Raw genomic sequence first — 14,439 nt, 5'->3', positions numbered from 1 at the left:
CATGAGACAGTCTCTTGTGTACTGGTAATAGTATACTGTGAGGTACTGTTAAATAACATACAACATACAACATGTTTATCAATCATTTAACTATTTATTTATATTGAAAGATAACAACAATGAGAATACTGCTCATTATAGTAAATACATTCATTGTTCTGCTTACACAACTTCTTTGGTAATGCTGATTTTCACATTGATTGCAGCCTTTGGTGTTTGGCAGCAAAACATGTTGACAAAGGCTTGAAAAAGAAAGAGTGGTAGATCTATTGAGCATATGTAGAGAGCACTAAATGAAATGCTTTATTACCACTACTACTATTTACATACTACAACAATAGCCACAACACTTGACCAAGATACAAAGAGTAGCATGGAACCTCAATAAAAAAATTATGTCAGAGTTTATGTTTTGGACTTGCAATAACAAGCCTTTGACAATGAAAGGAGTGCTAATGTCACATGATGTTACAGAGACTCTCAGCTGTCCCACTGTGGGGAATGTACACTAACACCTAGAAAAATACATTTACCTCAGTGTGTCTGCACTTTATATTCATTTACATATATATCTGAAACCAAGGCACATTGTGTAAACATCTCAAAATTTTCCTCTACAATCAAAACTTCTTGGAATTTTGTTTTGTAACTCTACCTGAGCTACTGAACAGTGCTTGAAGACTTGAAGAAAGACATGAACAAATTAAATTCTTAAAGCTGCATTAAAGGGACAGTTCACATTTCTACCTAGCTCAGGGGCTCTAACATTACAGTTCAATCGAGAAGCCATTAATGTTTACATCCTCCACTGTCCCGAGTACATGACTCTCATCCATGCTTCCTAATGTGTTGTGATATACTTTGTGTATTGTAGAAAGAAAACAGTTCCTACATGAAACTGTTCACAACAAGGTCTGTGGATTAGCTCCAGTACGACTGCGCCATGACTTCTGGAAAGAGACACAGCTGTTTTTCAGATGTATACTGTGTACCACAGACTCCAGACTCAGCCTTTCTGAGAGGAGTCTGCTTTTTCTCCCCGTGCCTGCGGGGGTTTCCTTCGCATGCTCCAGTTTCCCCCCACCATCAAACACATGTACAGGTCAATTCTACAGTCAGTACCCCTGACCAAGGGGGCTGACTTGAACTGAAGTTGGTCCCTGAGCACTGCACAGTGGTTGCCCCCTGCTATATAGTAGAGAATGAATTAAGACTGTATAACTGTACTCTGTATGACTGTATAATCACAGTTAAGTTGATCCTTACCTTGATGTCTCATCATTTTGTTTCAGTGAAAAGGAAAATTTTGATGCAAAAATTCTCATTCTATCTTATTGTGAATCATATCCTGCAGCCCTACAAACCTCTCTACAGCAGGCGTCTCAAACATTCGGCAGATCACATCAGAACAATCTAGAGTACTACTCCTACTAGTAAGAGGAAAATCCTGTGTTTCTGATTTTAGGGTGAACTGTCCCAGTTTTTTGGCTTCAAGATAACTCCAAAACAGAATCATGGTAAAAAAAAAAAAAAAGCCAGTATTGTGTCTTTGAATTGGCTTGCTGGAGTTTCTACACTTATCACCTTGTTTCATGCAGCTATGTCAGAGTGGCTCTCCAGTGATATATGACAGGGGTGTTGAAAGCTGCACAAAGCTGCAGACTGAAGTGTTGATCTTCACTGGGATTGATGGTATGAGTAACCCTGTCACACTACAAGGTGATTTAGTGTTAGCATGAAAATATTGTTTAAATGGTACTCTATTCTATCAGTGCTGACAACCATTGTACCGACAACCAGCTGTACGTCATCAGAAGACTCATTTCAGCATCTTGGTGAGGAAGTTGCTGATGAAGATTCCAGCAATGAGGATGACTACCATGACCAGTAATGTGAGGCCACGGCGCAAAACTAGCTGTGTTACTGACAGAACATCTCCCACTGTGGTGGATTTATTCAGGTCTGGAGGCTGCACCTCCTGGTATGAGTGGTCCTCCTCAGCACTCTCACAGCTGGATGGAGAAGTTCTGACCTGAGGCTGGTTGTGATTCGAGTCTGGGGGTTTGAGGGAAAACCTTCAGTAGTAACACTAAATTGTCACACAAGTATCTTTTAGTTAGCACATTGCAGCTTACCTGTATTTTCCATCTTGCCCATCTCTTTTTCTTCTTTGACCTGGACTCCAGCTCTCTCCAGAGCCTGATCAGATTTAGTTAAGACAGTTGTTAATAGCAGGTTTTAACTTAAAATATATCTAAAGACAAAAAGTAGCTTTCTGATTGGTCACTGGATGTAGGTACGCACCTCATTGACAGCCTTCTTCCAATTGAGTTTGGACAAAAATATGAAGAAGAGGCTGTTCTGGGCGACCACAGACATGGTAAGTCCTGTCCATAGTCCTTTTACAAAAATGAGAGAAGAGTTCATTTCTGAATGCTAGCTGACAATCAGGAGATACTGTATAACTGTGTACAGTACTACTTAGTACTTGCAGAACTGTACATTAATTGTTGGTAACACTTCATAATGACCATCATTAATAAATGAAAAATTGATAGTTAATTAAACTTTAGTTAATAATTATTTCACTGTTAAAAAACATGAAGTGAGATGATAATTGATTGTTTATTAAATTATTAGTCTGCTATAACATGTTTTTTTTTTATCATTTACAATACAAATTATATATTTTATAGCTTATAAGAGACAATCACATTTACACACATCAAATTAGTAAACTAACAGTTTACTAATTTGTTTATATACTATTCATTACAACTGTTTCTAAACATTTCATCATTGCCTTGAGAGAAAGACCAAATATTTGTAACATTTTATCACATGTTAATAATTGTCTTAACTGTTTTTAAAAGTTACAAGTGATGATTATAAGTCCTTACATGACATACATTACAGTAAGTGAAACTTGTTTCACCCATAGCATGATCTTTTCCAAAATCTTCTGTTGCTGAAACCCAACCAAGTAGTTTTTCTGTCTTTTTTTTGGAGGTCGACCCGAACGTTGCATATTTATTATCGCTAACTTGATTGTGGACCTTTGCTTATGCAAAACTGACACAGGAGGAGGAGGAGTACCTACAGCATCATAAACATCTATAAACATTATCTTGTTATCTAAGTTGCAACTGATGTTTATAATACTTTGTAAATTGTTAATAAATACTATGTAGTGAATATTATTTGGATAGCCATCAAATTGCAACTGATGTTTATAAAACTTAACAATGGCATAATAAAAGGCTTATAAATAATGTATAAACATTATTTGAATGCTTGTTAATAGTCAAATAACAATTAACTAAAGTTTAATTGACTATCAATTTAACATTTATTAATGACGGTTGATAATGATGAAGTGTTACCTAATTGTGTATTCTTACCTACAATGCCCATCTTTGCTGCAAACATTAGGGACACACCAATAGGAAAACCAATGAAGTAGTATCCCACCAGGTTACACAGAGCACCAAACAGCTGTTTTCCTGCTCCTCTAAGAACACCTCCAATCACACCCTGATGATATCAAACAGAGCTCTGGTCAAATTACATTCTGTATATGTCAGTACAGGGCTGAAATCCTGTGTACTTGCATGAAATTGTTTCTCACCGCAACGGCATCGCCAAGGTGCATGAAAAAAAATACGAGCATAGTGTCAGCAACCCTCTGTAAAATGTCTCTAAAAAACAAGCAGAGACAGACATTGTTGATGGACACAAAAATATGTTCTGGCAATGAGAAGAACAGGAGAAGAATTTTAAGTTCTTAATGAGGTACTTGTATATAAAATTATATCTTAGCTGACTGATAAATAGAGAGCAGATAAGGACAGTGCAAGTAGAGCTGCAACGATTAATTGACTAGTTGTTAATCAAATGAATCACCAACTATTTTGATAATCAATTAATCAGTTTGAGTATTTTTTTAAGATAAAAACATACAATTCTCTGATTCTAGCCTCTGAAATGAATCATTTCTGGTCTATTTACTCCTCTATGACAGTATACTGAATACTGTTGGGTTGATGACAAAACAAAAGATTTGAGGTTGTCATCTCAGGCTACTGGAATCAATTAAATGAGAAAATAACTGGCAGATTAATCAATAATGAAAATAACAGTTGCAGCCCTAAGTGTGTATAAACAAGACCTTTCCATTCAACATCAAACACGATGTGTAATTACATAATCACATGATAACTTGAACCTTTGTGCCACTCCTGGCAAATCGTCTTATTTTAAAGAGATTAAAGATGCTTCAACACCATGATACACTGTTACATTTTGGTTCTGGTCCAGTTCCTGTTCACACTGACTTTTTAAAAACGAACCGAGAGGAGCAAACAGACTGACAGGTAATTTGTTGATCTGACGGTTTTGGAGAGAGCACTTGTGTTGAGTAATGATTAACGCATAGAGACTGGCATCTGGGACAGTAATGATTTACAGCTGAGTTCTGTGAGATAACCGACACAAACCTTTAATAGACTTTTTAACTGTCAAAGTACATCGAGTATGACAGAAGCAGAGTACCGTTAACAGCTTTTGACCTATTAATCAAAGGAATATACCTGTGCTTTAGTGCCTAAGTGTTATCATATGTTAAGTCAGTTAAAGTAGGGTTGTCCCAGTTATTTTGTTTATTCGTTTCAGGCTGTGAAGCTTCAGTTGTAATCACCAGTGAATAATTGAAGCTTTCGACACATGGGGGTGACATGCATGTCATAACTCAGCCACACATTCTCATGACGTTCAGGAGTTCTCTGCTGTGAGTGAGAGGGTTGTCAGATGCCCAAATATTTCCACATTGTAACTCTGCAAATGTATGTTAAAGTGTTTAGCCTTCATCATGGGAAAAAGATATCATGGGTTCGGCTGTGTAGTTCAAGTGACAAAGCAGCGTTCCTTTGAGGCATTATAAAAAGATGAAGAAACTGTCATCAAGAAAGCAGACATAAGGGCGCCATTGTGGTTTGGGGTAGGGACGTGTACGTTAAAGAGGCACACCGTCAACAAAGTAACACTGACTTTCACCAACCTCTTACACATAATCCAACTGAGTCTCTCAAACTAAGAGAGATGCTCATACAGGCAAAAGGAAATGGATGGATTACTGGAGCTGAACTAAGATTCCTCTATGACGAAAATCTGTGAATGGTCTCTTTCCATGTGTCCAAAAACACATAAATGTACAGTTAATCCCCCTGGTAGACCTGTGATATCAGGCAGTGACAGCCTAATGGAAACAGTGATTTCAGTGAATATACTGAACATTTTATTTAACCATTTTTACCTTCACTGGCTGCTTATGTTTAAGACACTATTGATGTGCTCAACAAGATCAAGCAGCTGGAAAACATAGGCACAGAGACTTTACTAGCCAACAAGGATCTTGAATCATTGTTACACAACCATAGAATACAACCAGGGCCAAGAAGCACTCACACACTTTTTAGGTGCTTAGCAAGAATCCGAAATGATACCCAGTAATTTCTTATTGTCACTGACAGAGTGGACTCTAACTAATAACATCTTTCAGGACAAAGTATTTAAACAGACTAAAGCGTGTGCTATGGGGGGTTGCCATAGGTTGCTATGCAGATTTATAACTTAGTAAATGGGAAGAAGACTTAGTGTTAAACCATTAAAGTACACTTTCCCAATCGCATTATCCAGTGGGGGTGGTATATCAATGATGTCTGCCTGTTTTGGTTTGGATCAGAGGGACGGCTACAAGCTTTTCATGTACTTTTGAACAGTATTAACCCTAACATCAAGCTGTCCCTAGATTACAGCAAAGTGACCATACAATTATTAGATCTTACGATTTTTAAAGACAATCAAGAGGCTGTGCATACATTCATATTCAGAAAACCAATAGACAAAAAACAGTACACTACATGCAGAAAGCTGCCATCCCAAAAAGCTGAAAGAAAACATGCCATTTGTCCAGTTTCAATGACTACGAAGGTTCTGTGACCACTATCTGGACTTCCGTAACAGCAATCCATTCACATTACAAGCATTTGGCATTGATCACACCCCGTCTTCCATTAGAAAAGGTGACAGACAAAGGAAACCTAACCAACAGAAAGCCTTTTGGATTTATAAACTACAGGCTACTAAACATCCAGGCCTATATGAAGATCTGGATTTTACAGCTCTTTTTGAACACATCTATGATTTTTTGCTTTCTGTAATAATTGTTAGTGTTTGTATATTTACTATGTTGCTCTTTAATTCCATTTTTGATGAATATTGTGGGCCAAACATTGCCATCTGCTGGAGTGTTTACATGGTCCTACCCTCTCCAGGCCACAACTCCAAGTGCAAGAGTCCTATTGGTGGAAAACCAGCTTTCTCACTAAATGAACTATGCTAACTGAGCAAACAGTTTGTTTCAACAGGTTAGGTGCAAAAGACCTAAAAAAATATTTCCAAACCACCATCATAGCTAAGTATTGTTATTTGTCAGTTTAAGCAGGGAATAAATGCACTCACCTAATGTAAACACTGATATTATGTTTGTTTAAGTTAACTGAGATAAAACAAACTAGGCAACAGGCACCGTACAGCAGACTTGACAGAAGCTTTTAGAGCACTGTTTAATGTGGCATCACCAATAATAAGGTCAGTCTTTGTGAGTCAGCATGAAGATGAACTTAGTTAATGTATAATAGTTTGGAAAGCAACATGAAACTAATTCTGCTGTGGCACTAAAACTAAAGATACAACAAATAACTGAAAAATTCTGTTAGTGCAAGAAAGTGAAGGATACTGTGTCAAAGACTTTACTTACTGCTCTGTGGTAAAAATGTATCCAACATAATATCTGGCGATGGTGAAACTGCCTCCAACGAAAAATGCAATTATGACTGCCGTGAAAAAACAACAACAGTTAATAAATTAAACACAGCACAAAGTGTATTTCAAACAATTTACATATCAAATGCTTCAATTGTTTTTACTGTGATGCTTCAGATAAACACAACACTGCATTTTCAGATGACTGGCATGAAGCTCCAGTGTGTTACTATGTATTTCCTATTTTCATGTTCACCATGTTGTCTGCGTTGTTGTTGGTGTTTGATGGTTTTTGGTGTCAATGAGATATTCGTGACCAATGTATCAAATATATTCTTAACAAAAATGGCCATTATACTGCTACTATCACTCAGCCAAGGCGAAAAGGTGTTTCAGGCAAAATGTACTGTATGCATTTGTTCTTACATGCACAAATGATGGGAACTTTGCAAGACAACTTGGCCTGCTCTATGTTTCCAGCACCAAGAGCATTCCCAACCCGTACACTGGCAGCAGCAGAGAATCCCATTGGGAACTATAGGAAAAAATAGATTAATAATTACCAAAAGTGAATTAAAGCTGATTTTCCTGAAATGGATAGTTTTGAGTATTTGAAGTGGTGTTGTATGAGTTAGTGCATTACATACAGTCTGTGCCTCCAGTTTGTGGAACAGAAGAGTACCAGCACAGAAGCTAAGCGATTTACTGTTGTGGACAGAGTCAGAGCAACTGAATCAGTGGAAATATTCTAATAGAGCATACACTTAAATCAATGTTGATATTTTCAGATGAGCCTTTTTTAGATGGCTAATGTACATTTTGCTGTTTAGCTTCCGTACTGGTACTCCACTTTGCTTATTCAAACTGGGGCCGTTGTGACTGGCATCAACTGTAAGTAATACACTGACTATTGGTAAGCACCTCATACAACCCCACCTCAAATAATCCTAACTATCTCTTTAACTATAATATCACTGGAGCAATGACACTGAATTAATGGTAGGAAAAACATTTAAAGGAGTTACCATGTAAGCTATAACTGCCAGCTCGTATACTATAGACTGAGCTCCCAGCTCAGACTCACTAATCACTCCAGCCAGGAATCCTCCCACCTCAAACAACCACCACTCCAGACAGAGCATGAGCATACTGGGGATGGCCAGTTTGACGAAGGGTCCCCACTCCTGCAGACAGTCCATTGACCAACCTGTGGGTCAGAGGTCTGTAAGCTGTAGGTACATTTAGATGTCATCAAGTTTAAAGTGTAACAGAAAGTTTAACAGGTGAAAAGAGTTCGGTCAATAGTTGTGCAAACCTTTTGTACAATGCCCCAAAACACCAGACTTCCTCTACTACTAGCAAATTATTGTTTATACAACAGCTTTCTGACAAACGATAGAACTTAATGATAAATCTTAACTCACGTCAGCACTGTCGCCCCTTGTGTACAATTCATTACACAGTTATAGAGTGTAAGTGATTTTGTCAAACATTATGAAACATTAAGAAGTTGTGAAAGACCTGAGACTTGAATGATGAAAGAGGATGAAACTGGATAGAATAAGAGAATTAACACGGTCGACCCAGTAAGATTTTTTATAATCTGTTTCATGTTGTGGTCAATAAAAATGAGATAACTGACCTCCCCATGTGGCCTTATGCAGACCCCTCCAAAGGATGTAAACGAATAAGATCAAAGCCAGCAGATACTGTGAGATAGCATTGGCTGCAGCAGATCCACTTTAAGAAGAAGACAAGAAAAACAGCAACAACATTTTGGAGCAAAGCGGTAAAAAAAAAAATAGTAGAAAGCACTTGTGAAAGATATTCACATTTTGTCAACAGCTGTCCATGGTTATGAAACTAGGCTTCATATATGTTTTGGTAAAGACTGTGTCAAGATTCTTACAATCAGGTAATAAACACATTTACATTTGTAAAACTGACAATAATGTTTTTAAATTGGATAACTGTTCAACTGAATTTGTAGCACTGTTATCTTGGATTGGTATCATCTAATTATCAGGTTAGAACACACAGACTGACTGAAATATACATTAGTCATTTTAATTCAGTGACATAACAAGTATAGTTATAATTGTCATTATAAACAGAAATTAACGCACATATCACTGTTTCTGCACATCTAATTGTGTGTTATTATACATTAAAGATCTGCTCTACAACAAAATGTTGTTAGAAAACTCACGCAACACCCAAATCCAGAACGTGCAGCATGATGTAGTTGATGATTGCATTGCAGACATTTCCAATCGCACCAGTTATAACCTGAGGCCATATAATTCCCTGCAAACCACAGCACAACCTCGTGTCAATATTAATTTAACTATAACTATGGTCCAGCTATTAACTTTGACATCAGTGTGTTTGAACTGCTGTACCTGATTTTGAAGATACCTCCCTTGCAGCTGGTACATAAAAGCAGCCTGAAGAAGGAAATCAGTGTCACTTTGGTGTACTGTAGGCAAATTTGAGCTTGAGAGAAATGATCAAGCAAAAATGGAAAACCTCTTTGAAATCTTAATGTGCCATTGTATTTATACACAGGATTCAGAACGCACTAAACTCACCGGCAGAGCAGGCATGAAGATCTTCACATACAGCTGGGTGAGGCTTAATGCAGAAACAAAAAAACAAATATCCATATGAAACTGTGGGTTTGAAACATATGACGGTACATATAATGGATATATAGCTTATGCACAATAAAAACACGGAGTTAAAATTGATCCCTACAGGAATAAAAGTAAAATGACAGCCTTTCGGTTTAATGTCTACCTCAACCCAACCACTCAAGGTACAGTTTACATCCATCATGTCTGTCCAAACACCAAAAACAGTGAAGGAATTTAATAAGAGGTATTAAGTGTATTTTTGGCAAAATGAAAGTTATCACTATATTGACATGAGTTTTAATTACTAATATATTTTTGTCATACTGTCAACAAAAACAAGTTTCTATACATTTTTATACTGTGTGTGTTAGGTAGCATGCACTGGACAGAAACTGAGCAATTCTTCTGCCACTAATACCCCAGTCATTGATACCCCTGCTGAAAACAAACACCATAAACAATGCAGGGACAATGCTAGCTTTGTTACATAACGGATTATAAATGTCATTTGATGACTTGCTGCTCCGCTCTGCCACTGTTTTTGGCGATAGAGAAATACTGTTCAATTGCATTCAGCTGAAGGGGAGTTTATGGTATGGTATGAAACAACTAGCATAAAAATAAAATAAAATCATTTTGCCAGCCAGATTATTATATATTTTTGACATCATGTTGGAGGGGAGGGGGGACAGAAATGCCCCCCAGGCCACCAGTCTGAGACCGGTTGAGCAATATGTGTCTGGCAGGCAACAAGGCAGGCAACAAGGCAGGCAGTGACTGAACTCCAACTCCTGAGTGTGTATTTCAGGGGCAGTGGGCTTTTGTTTTTAGGATAACAGGCTTAGCTTTACATTGACAGATAACTGACAGTCATAAACAACTGACTTACAGTGTAGGACTTGTCATAGCTGGTCATTGTCAACTTACAATGTTGCGTTTGTCTTGCACTCCTGTCTTGATCAATTGGCTAAGTGTATATAAAGGGTGTCACTTAGTGATGCACCCACAGAGAATTATCATCCAACTCTGCAGTTCCTCTCAGCTTTATGGAGCATTTTAGTGTCTTTTAGGTCCCTGTTTTGATTTTATGGCCTGCAAATGCATTGTTTTGGTTCACACCCACTGATGTCTTAGCTTTGTTTTTAGCCTGATAGCCACTGCAGGGCCTAATGACAGATCAAAATATAATTTAACATAAACACTGTGCTTTCATTGGGATGTTCACCCATATTTTGGCACATTTTACAGTTTATTGATATCTGATAGTGCTAAGTAATTGCATTTCTAAATTTGTGTAAACAGAATGTCAATTTAGATACAACCACATGTGCAACAATGAGTAGCTAATGGCGTCTGTCGTTTTAGGGATTAATAATGACTGACCTGGCAACCTCTGGGCTCTGTTTGACAGCGAGCAGGAGGGGTTCAGTGTTGATGAGGACGGCCCAGCAGGGGAAACAGGCCAGCAGCAGAATCAAAATCCCCCTCTGAAGAATCACACCCACGCGCTTCAAGTTACCGCTCCCAAATGTCTGCAACAAACAGGGAGACAGATGAAGTTAGACAACACTAATAACCAAAGTATGACTAATCAAAGAAAACTAACTTGATACAAAAGCTCATTGTTGAGTTGTTTTAATGGAGACCCCAGGACAACTTGGGAACCCAGCAGTTGTAACTGTGTTTGTCTTGGTTAGATAAATAAAGTGAAAGAACCTGTGGTGAAGGCTACCTGAGATATGAGGGTATCACAAGTTAATGACAAACCGGTGCCAATGGAAATACCAGTCACATTAACCACCTGCAATTAAAAAAAAAGTATGATTCAGGAAAAACATAAATATTAAAAGATAGACAACATAAATATCAGTACTGTCAGGCTGGAATACCAGTCCAAACATAGAGCAAGTCCTCTCACCGCAATTGATAATGATACTCCTGCAAGTTCAGTTTTTCCCAGGTGACCACAGAACACAGTGCTGACGAAACTGATCATAAAGATCATCAACTGGGAGATGACCTGGACGACAAAAACAAATACACATTACTCTTTTTTTTTTGTTTATACAAATGGCGATACCTTGAGGTATCTCAGACAATTTCAAAAACATTGTGAAAAGATCTGACAGACATCATTAGACTGACTATATGCTCACTATAACAAATATTCAAGGGAACTAGGGCTGGGTGACACAGCAAATCTATTCAATATATTCAAATATTAATTAATGCGTGATATAGCAGATGACCATATTGACACATTCAAGTTGCCAGTGTTTCTGCTGGTTCCTGCTGAGGGGTAGTTGTGTTACTTTAGTCAGCCGTAAGACAGGTGCATTCAGGGTATGATTGTACGAACCAGAAGTGGAAGAAGTGTTACACAAGGTTAAGTACTAATACCAACCCTGCTGTGAAAATACTCCACTTCAAGTTAATATTCTACATTCTAAACCTTACTATAATAAACGTATTTCAGCATTATAGCAAAACTGACTTAAAGTAGCCATAGTGCATTAACATGGTCTCTGTCACTGTTTAACTATTATATATTATGTTTTTCCATTAATAAAATTTCCTCGTTCATGTGTATGTTGCATTTTACTACTATAGATGTTTAAGGCTGAGCTAAGTTAAACTACTTTTTTTATACGGTAAGTAGTTAAATCAACAGCTAGCAGCTCCCTGAAGCTTTGACAAAAAACTTATACAATAAAATCTTAATAAAATCACAGTAACTCAGTTCAGTGTGCGGTGGTTTATGTTGATGATAACATATTTTCATTTTTGGCAGTTTAATTTTGATTTTCCATTGCTGTAGGCCTAAAGTGATTCTTAAACTGTGAATATGTGTAGTCTATACACCAAATACAAACCAAAAAGTTTTCAAATTTCATTAACCAAAATGTGTATCATAACGCACATCTACAGCTCAGTGCTTTTTCCTTTGAATTTTGTCTCCTCTTGGCTAGTAGTGGCAAATCTTGAGTCTCCCTGGGCCATGTGTGGATGCCATATACAAAAAAACAAAACAAAAAGAAAAGTCTAAGAGGAAATCAGAAAATTTAATAGGTGTGGCTCCAGACAGAGTTTTCTGTTCTTACTTTCTTTTTTTGGCTAAAATGTCTCGTTTGAGAGTAAAGGTTGCAGACCTGGTCCAGTTTCTCAAACTATGGTACTACTGCAAATGGTTTACTCAGGCTCCCTCTAGAGTTACACTGAGGAATCTCCTAATACTTTAGTAATTAAATGAACTTAAAAACGTATAATCAAAATACTGCAGAATTTCAAGTGAAAATACTTCAACTATGAGAACTCTGAAATATAATAATAAAAGGATTTATCTTTCCTACAATAAATTTTTTTCATTCATGCACACAGTACATGCATCTGTCATCATGATGAGTTATGAGCTAAACTATGAAGACAGCAAGCCTTACTGCGAAGGCTGTCACTGACAGTCAACGATAAACAGTCTTCTTATTAGAAATAAACTTGCCTCATGTGTGAACTGTCTGTAGCTGAACAGTGTAGGCCTATGCGACTGTATTTTAATGTCAGTCATAATGGTGGTACTTGCCACAGCCTTATCTTTTTTGAAGTTGTACATTGTGAAAAAAGTTTGGAAAACACTGTTTATGACCATATACGTTTGCACTGTTTGAGAATTTATGGTATATTATGTTAGAAGAAATGTATTTATCGAGATATGTATAGCACAGAATAACTTAAAAAATATTTAAATATTATTTTTAAGCCACATCATCCAGCAAGTAATTTTAAGTGAGATGTGTAACATTCTAAATAACCAAACCAATTGAGAATTGCAGAAATTTTTTTCAACAATGTAATTACCTATAAAAAACTAAAACTAAAAATATGAGCATAAGACACAGCAACTCCAATACATCTCATCAAAAGTGTGAAACAAAACGACTGATGTGTCTAATGAATAGCAACAATCGTTTAGACAGTGATCAACCATGACTATTTAAGGCATAACTCCGGTCCTTGATTATGATGAGCTGAGTCGCATTCAAAGCTGTTTGAGACCGCATCACATCAGTATTACTGCGCCAAAATTAATTATTTCAAAATATCAGATTTTTATTTATTTTTTTTTTTTGTGAATTTTGATTTACTGGGTGCGTTAAACAAAGGGAGTGGAAGAGATGGAAGAAGAAGCTGAAAAAGAAAGAAGACACGCTGAAAGTTAAGTTGAGTTTGGGTCACGGGCCCTGAACGCTCCAGATACTGTGTCATAATTGTGGTGATTTGATTAATGCAAATCTGTTTGACAAAATGTATGCAGCACTAAAAGCACACTATAAATTGAAAATAAATTGACTTAAAATTACATACAGAAAATCGTGCACCTTCAAATAACATTTAATTTCAAAGTCAGCACTCAGAAATACACTTAATTTACAGACGACAGTAGAGTTTGAGGCGCTGTGGCGCATCTTACCACTGGACCCGCTAGTTTGACGAGTTGCCTGAGCTCATCGCGGTATTCCTGCGGGATGAGGCGCCTCATGGTCCTTAGACAAGAGCCGCAGCCTCCGTCGGAGCCCTGAGCAGAAGAAGCTGCTTCAACTGCTTTCAAGTCTTCTTTCACGCCCTCGGTGTATTTCACTGGTGTTTTAGCAGAGCCGTCCATGACTACACAGGTTATGGTGGTCTCAGCAGACAGGCGGGCTGGTCTCTGACTGCTTTCCCCCGGACAGTACCGGTGTCACAGGAGGATGGTTCAGTTTTGTTCCACAGCCCCACTGTCTGGAGGAGGGATTAGGCACGTGCTTCAGGAGTGTCGTCCATGCCAACGGCCTCGTGCAGCAGTTTTGGGACGTCATTGCCACTGTGTAAACCTAATGATGCATTAAAGTACACATTAAGTTCAGTTTAGACTGACCTGTCAATGAATTGTCATAGTATTCTGTGGATGACATAAAGCCAGCACATTTGAGGACGCTGGACTGTACTA

General features: G+C 37.6%; 1 protein-coding gene across 1 annotated transcript; it reads right to left on the bottom strand.

The window, feature by feature from the left end:
* Positions 1-1,685: 1,685 nt before the first annotated feature.
* On the bottom strand, positions 1,686-14,205 carry LOC146330286 (multidrug and toxin extrusion protein 1-like). The gene is made up of 16 exons (XM_084715809.1): positions 13,924-14,205; positions 11,377-11,478; positions 11,191-11,259; positions 10,842-10,990; positions 9,414-9,456; positions 9,225-9,269; positions 9,032-9,129; positions 8,465-8,562; positions 7,848-8,029; positions 7,249-7,357; positions 6,818-6,893; positions 3,629-3,698; positions 3,402-3,534; positions 2,305-2,399; positions 2,136-2,199; positions 1,686-2,055 (listed from the first exon to the last, which is right to left on the bottom strand). Exons 1-16 carry the CDS (start codon positions 14,113-14,115, stop codon positions 1,820-1,822), a joined length of 1,761 nt encoding a protein of 586 aa, XP_084571935.1. The 5' UTR covers positions 14,116-14,205; the 3' UTR covers positions 1,686-1,819.
* Between the last annotated feature and the right edge of the window lie 234 nt (positions 14,206-14,439).

This window comes from Lutjanus erythropterus, chromosome 3, assembly GCF_056507025.1.
Source record: "Lutjanus erythropterus isolate fLutEry1 chromosome 3, fLutEry1.hap2, whole genome shotgun sequence".
Classification (NCBI taxonomy): Eukaryota; Metazoa; Chordata; class Actinopteri; order Lutjaniformes; family Lutjanidae; genus Lutjanus; species Lutjanus erythropterus.
Note: the sequence above shows the minus strand (reverse complement) of the source record. Positions and strands in the feature narration are given on the sequence as shown.